The following is a 10248-nucleotide window of genomic DNA, read 5'->3' as shown; positions in this document are numbered from 1 at the left end:
CGATAGTTAAATCCTGAAATTTGTATTTTCGTGTGAACATCAACATTCACAAAGTTTACGTTTTTTGTTGTGTGTGTGTGTGTGTATGTCTGTGTTTAAATAAAGCAAACGCGCGCTTGTTTTATCGCGCTTTGAAAGCGTGGCTTGCCCATGAGCAGGCGAGTGCAATATTTGTACTTTTCTAAATGTAGACGGCGGCAAGCTAGCCCTCTTGATCGCTCTACTTACCGATCCCCAGTGCACTGCGGATAGGCAACATCCATGGAGCGCACTTTCCAGGGCGTTGCTTCTCCACAGTGCATCGTTGCTCGGTAAGAAGCGCGCTCAACGAGGCTAACCCGCCGCGATCAACACGTGCAGATCCCACTAAAGCAACCATCCGAGAAGACATTCCTTAAAGTAACCTACATGCCATGCACTATAAATTATCCAAACCAGACTATGCAGACCAACCGAAATATGCGATATGTATATTTCAATGAAACTGTCGTGGATTACGTAGGAAAATCCGTATATCCAACAGGCCTTTAACAAATCTGATATCATTCTAACACAGGAGTATAGTGGATTAGTCAATATATCCGGATATAGTATGTTCTGCAAACCCAGCATAAAAAAGGCAAAAGAAAAGACTCAGGTAATTCACCCCCTAAATGCACAACCGCCGCATACATCAAAGCCTAGTTATACTTGATACTACGCACCCCAATTCGCAAGAACACGAATGCGTAGCTGTCGAGATTAAAACTACTGATACAGATATAGTAATATTAAATGCAGATTGGTTTTCAAATACGGAAAACAAGAAATGCAAGGAGGTAGATCGCTTCATTCATGAAAACAACTGGCACACCTCACTTATTGCCAAGGACTTTAACAGCCCCCACTAAAGTTGGGGTTACTCCTACACTTCGCTTAATTGTAGGAAACTAGAAACGCTTATGGCTTATAGGCACATGACTCTCATAAATGACACTACAGTTGCCACACAAATAGGCAACAGCGTTCGAAAGATATATAACCCCTGACCTACCTTTGTTCAGAAAAAAACTTAACTGTGAGCGGGAGAACCTATTAAAAACTTAGGGTAGTGATCATTACATTCTTAAAATAACCATTCAGAGTCCGTAAAAGAAACCGGAAAGAATATAGAGATATGCAAACCAGAATCACTAAATGGGATCAAATGAGGTAAAAACTTATAGAATCCTCGAAAAACAACACAAGGTTCAACTGGAATTAAGGCTCATATATGATTCAAAACAGGTACAAACGTCAAACTACGAAAATTCAGAACAACGAGAACGCGCCATATATCGATTCTCATTTCTTAACCTTTGGGATAAAAGAAATAGACTCTGCAAAAAACAGAATAAATAAAACTAACACAGGACTTCAGAGAGCTATTAAGAAAACCATGTAAGAAACCTGCGAATACGCAAATTACCTAGCGAATGAAAATTGGCTAACAACATGCGACAGGTTGAACGGCCAATTGCTTACTCCCAAAGTATGAAGGATACTCGGAACGCCACTAGGACCACCTATACTGAAACAAACGAACACCCAACTGTGCTTCGACTATTAAGAAGAACACAAAAAGATAGCCACAAAACTCTTAGACAACCTTTTCCCCATCGTAAGTATATACACGAAACGCAATCGTAGGCATGCTTCGTTTGATTAAAAATGTCACAGCTAAAACAACTTGATTCCACCTGTTCTCAACTATGCCTCCTAGGTATGGGACCCTCACACGATTGTAAATATTGACAAGTAGAAAATGTGCAGGGATATGTATTGCGATTCATTAACAATGAATTCAAAAGAAACGAATCTGTGACGTCACTGTACGAGAAAGCTTAACAAGACTTATTTTCCTCAAGGCGCCATACAACGACGCCGAAGTTTTTATAGTACACGCTACTGAATGGCGATTTTAACATTAATGCGTCAAGATATTTAACGCCACGTCTGATCCGAGATACGTGAAGCTTGCACAATAGGGGGCTGGTTCCGTATCTTTGTCGTACTGACTCTTTTAAATTTTTTTTTCCACGGACAGTGGAAGAGTGGAACATTCTTTCCGAAATACTGGTGAAAATCGTCATCAGTCAAATTATTTATAAAAAAAAAAATAAAAAACATTGGAAGGTTGTTTGTGAAAAGTTGACTGTTTTGTTTTGCTGTTTGTTGCATTTCTATATTATTACTGCGTATTCCTTACATTTCGATATTATTCAGCATAAGTTCTTGTGCAGTAAAATGTACCGACCGCTCCCGCCGCAATCTCAAAAAGGAGGTTAGCAGTATTTAAAAAAGATAACAATAAATAAAACATCAACCGCCTCCCCTTCATCACCTGACCCATGCTCACTGCAAGCGGTTATGGGTGGGAGCGTGGTCGCGTAGAAAAAGATAGAACTTGTGACTGCTCCAACAAGCACGCTGACTCAGCCGCTTTGTCAGGTCAGGGGTAAACGGAGCATCGTGTGCGACGCGGGACATTCACATTCACACATGCGATGTGGGAATAAAAATCATGGCAAGTGCACCATTTTGAAGGCACAAAGCTACTGTTCTATGTATCCTCCAGTAAAAAAAAATACAAAAAAGGAACAGATCATTGTATCACACTTATTTTATAGGCAGCACCCCACGTTTTACCTGTGCGGCTTCGAACTTTACTGCAATCAGTTTCAAATTCTCGGTGCTACTTTTAACTGCACTCCTCTGCTCGGGTTCTAAAAAACAAGCATGCGACACGCAGAAATAAAAACAAATACAACTATAAATATATTTATTTTGCTCATTTGTCAGACATTAACTAAAGACAGAAATACCGAAATTGCACGCTTCTCATTAAACATTCTTGATTTCTGTTTTAGGTCAATGCCTCCGTGGTAGGTGCAGACTCGGGGGCGGTCAAAAGGGACAACAAATAAACTTTGGTTGAAGAATGACTTTACTGTGTTTTGTTTTGCGTGGGAATCCAACAACTGTCTCAAGCGAGGCAGCGACAGATCCTAGGCTTTTTGGTAAGTTCTGAGCATGTCGTAGTTTCCTCAGTAAGTTAAAAAAAAAAGGTTTATAAAAATAAACTTTTGAAAATGCAATCTTTGAAAGAGATAGCAACAAAAGTAGTTCCACCAACTTCCACGTATGACTTTATGCCTGGAAATGCTGCACTCATGTAGCTTTATTTTCGCTCTAACCCGAGGGTCTGCAATCCGACAGGTTTGTATATGCATATACCGTGTGTATCAAAGAGAATGGGAAACTTTCGGAGCGACCGCATAACTCGGCTTCGATGAAGATTTTATACAAAGGGGGCCAAATATGAGTTATTTTGTGCATAGAAATAACAGAGCGGGCAGAAATAAAAAAAAAAGAGAACTCAGGCAGGATTGTACTCCATCACCTCTGCTTTTTATTTTTACCTGGATCGATCCGAAAACAGATTATAAAAGCGCAATTTAGGTTGTGATGTGCCCTATACGGAGAGAGTGGCAAAATTACACCAAGTTATACCAGGAATGCTCTACGCAGGCGACATTGTACTGTTAGAAGGTAGCCGAGATAGGTTACAGAAGCTGATTAAGATCTGTGGAAAGGAAGGAGACTCCCTGGGCCTGAAATTTCGTAGCGACGAGTAGGGAATAATAGTTTATAATGATAAGGACCCACCGAAAATCAAGATGTTCTAATAAAACACGTAAAGAAGTAAAAATATCTACGAGTATGGCTGAGTGAGGGAAAGCGATACTTAGAAGAAGAGGAAGAAAATATTCTGAAGAAAGAAAATATGAATTCAGCAATTATAAAGCATAGGGCACTATGGAATTAAGATAGATGTAAATTTATTAGAGGAATATAGAAAGGAAACATGGTGTGGGGTTCGTCTTTTGGAAATGCGGTATTAGGCATAAAATCTTAGGTCCAGTAAAGTTTAGAGACCCAGCAGAGGAGCGTGGGTAGACTAGCACTAGGGGAGCATGGGAATGCACCAAATGAGGAATGGGCTGGGCATATTTTGAGGTTAGAGGAGTGATGAGCATATTTAAATTTGAAGAAACGCTAGCTGCACTGGAGGGTAGACCATTGACGAGAAAGGTAGATAAGCATCTATATATGAAAAGCCTGAACATTAAATAGACAAACCGAACCCGAAATTTGAAATTTAAATACTAACAGTGAAGTGCTGGAGCAGAGCACACTACTTTTGTGAGAAAGGAAGTCTGAAAAAAGTCAAGGTAAAAATGTGCGAGAAAAAAATGCGAGAAACATCACCCTTAACTACGTATAGGGGAAGAAAACAGGAAATAAGAAAGGAACCTTGATATGATATTTAAGGCTAGAGCAGGGGTATTGAGAACTAGGACAGATAGGACAATGCATGAGGAAATGGATACGCGGTGTGGCGTATGCCAAGGCGTAGAGGAGACAATAGATCCTGTGGTGTTAAGGTGCACCGGGCTTGCTCCCGCCCTCCCTGAGGTCGCGACGGGTTTAGCCGGAATGCTTGGGTCTGCAGACGAGAACGGAAGAATGGATAAGTGCATTTTAATAACAAAGAGGAGATTGCAAGCCCAGTGGAAATTATCCAGGGAGAATTGAATGACGTACAACCAACTAACACAGCTGGAGACAGGCGGGAGAAAGGAAAATGGGAACCCATCTCCGCGTGGCTCCGGCCCAAAGTCTCAACCCTGTCTACCAGTGGGCCCGGCGCAGGGGTAACGCCGACTAGGCTTGACGAGACGAAAATTGTCGACTCCCTCCCTAAGAGAAAGACGACAATGGGATGCTTTCAGTTTTTTGCGCGGTCCCCCAAATGTCATCCTGGTCATCACCCACGCATTCTAGCGATAGTTACAAAATCGCAGAGGGGAAGCAAATAGGCTTAGAAAGGCGAAGAGAGGAATCATACTTTGGGTTTTTAGTTTCTAGGCTAGGTGCCACAACCTACCACCCGTTTTAAAGAGCACAGCCGTTAGCATCCATTCATTCATTCAAACGGTGTCTTAATCTAAAGATGTAAAGGAAAACCCAAACATTTGTATGCTATGGGGGAGGCTATGATTCAACAGGTGTTCGTGCATGACGGAACGTATTTGCTGGAACGTTAGAACGCCGCTCTCATAGTGACGTCTTGCAAACGTTGTAGAAGTTTTTAGACGGCGGCAGAATGGACCTGTTGGCGAAGATGTGCTGCCACCTAGACACGCGAATCGGTTCGAGACTAAGTGCTGGGAAAACAACGCGCGCCCAAGGCCTCTCCCACCCGTTCCGTATACAAAACATCAGCTACATCCTCTTAAAGGGGTTATGACATGAATATTTTGGGAGGTAGATATGAGGTCTACGTGTGTCATGTAGTGTTCACAAGAAGTTTCATGAATTTTGGAGCCCTAGTATTTGCAAAAATCAATTTTCTGATGTTGATCATTTGTAAGAAATTATCAGGCAACCCTGAAAAAATATGACGTAGCCAGCCTCTACCCCTGCCTCCAATAGTCACAACATGGAGTCCATGGGTCACGTGATACTGACTGGGGCTCGCCACGCTCGGCGACTCTCTTCACTCTCTTCGCGTAGGCACTCTTGCGAGCACAGCAGATCCACAGATGCTTCCGCCCTGACCCTGCCGCATGGCGTCTGGCATCTGATCTGATCCTCTCCGCCGAATTGCGAGAATGGTCAAAGTATGTTGTGCGGTGGGGTGCTTTAACGCGCAGAAGAAGGGGGTGGCTGTGTCATTTTTCCGCTTCCCGAAGGATTCGTCGATGCGGAACAGGTGGAAGGTAGGAGTCGCGCGCGACGGCTGGGAGCCATCGGATTCAACGATTTTGTGCGCGGCCCATTTCACGGCCGACTGCTATGAGGACATCGACGACTGTCGATCTTCTGTCGGACTACAGCCTAAGACTGCCCGGCTTAGGCATGGAGCAGTGCCAACGCTCTTCGTCGGTTTGCCACCGAACGGGAACAACGAGGTACGTATACATACGTATGTTGCAACATGTGTGTACGAGCAGCAGCCCTAGTGCGCGCGATGATTGATTTCAATCGCGGCTTGAAGTATGTTCCTTATGTTTAGGCGTATAAAAGAGGTATTCACTGCTTCGCACGATGATTTACCGCAGCACAGCTGCAAGCATGCACTCAATGTTAAGATGCAATGCAACGGATTATATTACATCGTCGGTACCTCGGTCGGAAAGGGTACGAGACTCGTATAAAAGGAATGATTACAAAGAGCTTTCTAAGCCGTGGTATAGCGTAGTGGTAAGGTGTCTGCTTCATATGAAAGTGGACGCGGGTTCGATCCGCGGTGTGGGCCTACTTTTTTTTTTTTTTTTTCGAGGCATTTAGCGATATTTACATCTTTTTTAACAATCATCACAAAAAAAAAAATTGTTGTCGACGAAACTTTGCAGAACTAAAGTGCCTGCCTTGTGATCGCGTGCTGTCGGCTTCGGCAAGCAAACAAGCATTCCCACACGAATAACATCTAGCTCTGCTACACGAACCCTCGTGCCATGAGCCACCTGTCAAAGCTTTGAAACCAAATATTTAATAACAAAATAATGTTACAACACTATCGGTAAAGTGACAGATGGAGTGTTTAAAAAAGGTGTCGCATGACTTGCAAAAATGTTACTTAGATGCTGCCGAATACTACCGAGACAGAAGCAAATTATTTTAAACTCACCAGATACTGCAATATTGTCAAAACAGCATACTATGGTGCCTCCGAATACTTTTCAAACAGAAGCAAAAATTACTGAAAACTGACCGGACACTGCAATCATTTGAAAACAGCTAAGAATACAAAGAAGCTAACCATTGGGATTCTTCGTGCTTTACTTTGAACACTATACCATTGACAGTTTTCTTGTGTTCTCCCTAGATTTCATCCTACCTACCAATTTCACAACCCTGCAGTGAAGGCATTGAATTGGTGCTATTTCGTATGAAAACCTGTTAGAAGCCAGGGCAAAAAGCTGCCCACAGCAAAAAAAAAAGGACTGAAAGGAGCGTGCATAGCACGCCAGTGCACTGTCTGTTTCTTTGTGCCCCTAGTTGTTCACTCATAATCGCCTCTCTATATCAATTAACCCACCTCCCCCACTGAAGACAGCTGGAGTCACTCTCGCCATCTATTCCGATCACTCTGTCTCCAGTTCGGCAGTTAATTTCCTTATCCGTTGTTTGCTTGACTCACAGATCGTCGATGAGCCACTGGGTGCACAGTACAACACTGCAGTGACAGATAGCATCGGTTTGATGACTACCATGGAAGCGTCATCTACAGATATGGCTGATGCTGAGCCATGCACCACTTCATGGCCAGTCCGAATATCACCCAGTGTGGCATCCAAGTCCATACAAGTGGAAATGAGGCTTAAATCTAGAAATGTGCGATGCCAGACAACACCAAAAGTTGCACGCACCGGTAATCATATCTGTAATTTTTTTTGAGAATGCAATATCTGTGTGAAGTAATAATTACAGTTTGCGTCACACTTATTTCACCCCGATTTCTTGAAATTGGTAAGCATTGCTTTTCTTCTGTTCCATTCAGCTGTGCACACTCCCCGCTCTGTAGCCAACCTGGTGAGCACCTCGTCACAAACTGAGGTTGCATCAAGTCCCCATTACTGGCAGTCCTCACCGATACGATCACCTGACAGGTCGCCTCAGCGTTACCTTCAGAACTTCAACGACGAAATGGAAGAAAGTGTCACCAACGATGAAGCTGACTTATCGTATGTTCCTTCAGTGTATGAAATAAGTGCAGATTAAGATTACTGTTAATATAAACTAGACTCTTTGTCACGCATTTCTACCTTACTTTCAGGGTGACCGTTAACTTCGATGACGAAATGCAAGAAAGTGTCGCCAACAATGAAGATGACTCATTGTATGTCCCCTCAGCGTGCGAAACAAGTGCAGAGTAAGATTACTTTTAATGTAAACTAGACTCTTTGTGACGCATTTATACCTTACTTTCAGGACAACCATTGGATCCGAGAGCAACTCCGTTCTAACCACTGTACGGAAGTTCATTGTAAATGAGAGAAAGTTGCTGGCACTCTTTACATCATGCCCAAAATGCCACAAAAGCGTTCTCCCTGAGGTTTGCGTTTCAGGGACGTCAGTTAAAATCTCGACAACGTGTTCCGATGACCATGTTAGATCGTGGGAGAGCCAGCCAACGGCAAAGAAAACATCAGTTGGAAACCGGATGGTGGCTGGAGGGATACTGTTCTCTGGCCTGAGCCCAAGCAAGACATTGAGGTTTCTGACCTCCATCGGAGTGGCAACATACTGCACGAGAACATTCTTCAGATATCAGACGGATCTTCTGTTGCCTGCTGTGCAACAAGTAAACACCAGGATCTAACTCTGTCTGCCAAATAAAAATAGAAAAGGGAAGAATTGAAATTATGCATAATTCACTTTCAGGTTTGGAATGAAGCACAAAAAGACCTTCTGGAGAAGATTGAGCTTCCGGTTGCACTTGCCGGTGATGGGCGCGCCGATTCACCAGGATTTTCGGCAAAATATGGAACTTACACGTTGCTGGACATGAGAACAAACAAAATATTACACGTGGAGTTGGTCCAAGTAAGTTGAAACATATCCTTTTCCATTTATTTGTTGTTCCCGACTTGAGCCTAAGTCCAGAATTTCAGGTACTTTCATGCACCATTTTCGTCTGTAGGCGAATGGAAAATTTTTGTGTAGTCTGCTTTTAGTTTTAGCATGGTCGGCGAAGTTGAGCACAAAGCCATGATAACTCGACATACTTCGGGAATGTTTGAGTAATCCACACAACTGGTTAGATGTAAGGGAAGACAAAAGAGACAAGGACGGTCATGCTGTCTTTCCTTGAATCTTACTTCTGTTACCAGCAAGCTCTTTATTTCAGCTATATACGACTGACTCGTAGTGAAACAATGTTATCCCTGTCAAAGGCACACAGTTGCTACTTCAGAGTCAGTGACGACAGTTTTGCAGTTAGTAAGCGGGACTTGGCACGGATTTGCAAACTTGTATACTCTGTTCACCTTTAAGCTGACAGTGAGGTGGAGGCTACTTGTGCGGCGGACCAATCACTCGCCTGCCTTTTATTGCTTGACATTCCTCTCTGCACGCACGTATGAACAGAGAGTGTGATCACATGACACAAGGCTGACGGTTGAGTGGTCCGCCGAGCCTGTAGCTTCCACTTCACTGTTGCCTTAGGGATGATTGGAGTTTCTTTTTTTTTTTTAATATAGTGTGTGTGTGGGGGGGGGGGGGGGGAGTGAGTAAGTGAGTGAGTGAGAGAGAGAGAGAGATAGATAGATAGAGAAAGAAAGAAGGCCACAGATTTCGAAGTGCAGCTATTGGCCAACCTTTCCACACAGTACAGGTTTCAGTTTCCGTAACCACCCTCCCCCCCCTCAAGAAAGAAAATTCTGGTTCTGCTAATGCATGCAGCAGAACCTTAAATTCAGGTCGAAGGTTGAGAAAGCTCACACGTGTAAACAAGACCTCTATCAGCTATGAATGTCTCGTTTGAATCGTAGTTGAAGCCAACACTTCGCTTCGAGACATGATTTTTTGAGGGGGTATGCTTCTGAAGGTGCTGTCTCTGAAAATGGCAGATGTCACTCTAAGGCTTGGTTTCTTATGTTCATATCAGCCCTGACTGCTCGTGTGTTCTGTTAACTGACATTTTATTTTCTTTTACAGTCAAACGAAGTTGGGGGCAGTGCCCGCATGGAGCTCGAAGGCCTTGTACGGTCCATACGGCACCTTGAAGGATGGGGAGTATCCATCTCCACGTTGGTCACTGACAGGCATTCGCAGATAAGGAAGTACCTGAGGGAACAACATCCGGATACTAAGCATCTATTTGACTGCTGGCACGTTGCAAAAGGTTAATTATTATTTCCTCACATTTCCTCCTTCTTATAAAGGTGTTAACCAAAAATTACTGCTATGGTGCAGTTGCAGAAAAGAAAGTTTCGTACACCTCTGTATGTGCTATCCAAGGGTAATATACAGAAATACAGGCTAGAAGGGCACACTTTAGTCCGTGTTAGGTGCACTGGCTCTATTCTTGTAAGAGCCCTGCAGTGCTCTGGGCTTGACCCAATAAGACAAAATGAATGTTAACACACTTATGACATTAAGAGTAGCTGTTGCATCAAGGGTACTTCCAAATTCCGTGATTATTGTCCTTGGCCGCAT

At 43.3% G+C, this 10248-nt stretch overlaps 1 protein-coding gene and 1 pseudogene across 1 annotated transcript; both read left to right on the top strand.

The window, feature by feature from the left end:
* The first annotated feature begins 5687 nt into the window (after nt 1-5687).
* On the top strand, nt 5688-7798 carry LOC115316888 (annotated as a pseudogene).
* Nucleotides 7799-7889: 91 nt separating this feature from the next.
* Nucleotides 7890-9939, top strand: LOC120846922. The gene is made up of 4 exons (XM_040218821.3): nt 7890-7927; nt 8020-8392; nt 8473-8634; nt 9748-9939. The coding sequence occupies exons 1-4, from the start codon at nt 7890-7892 to the stop codon at nt 9937-9939; spliced, it is 765 nt and encodes a 254-aa protein (XP_040074755.3).
* The last annotated feature ends 309 nt before the right edge of the window (nt 9940-10248 follow it).

Source organism: Ixodes scapularis, unplaced genomic scaffold (genome assembly GCF_016920785.2).
Source record: "Ixodes scapularis isolate PalLabHiFi unplaced genomic scaffold, ASM1692078v2 PGA_scaffold8__174_contigs__length_109621045, whole genome shotgun sequence".
NCBI lineage: Eukaryota > Metazoa > Arthropoda > Arachnida > Ixodida > Ixodidae > Ixodes > Ixodes scapularis.
The sequence above is the reverse complement of the archived record's forward strand: the minus strand, read 5'-3'. Positions and strand labels throughout refer to the sequence as shown.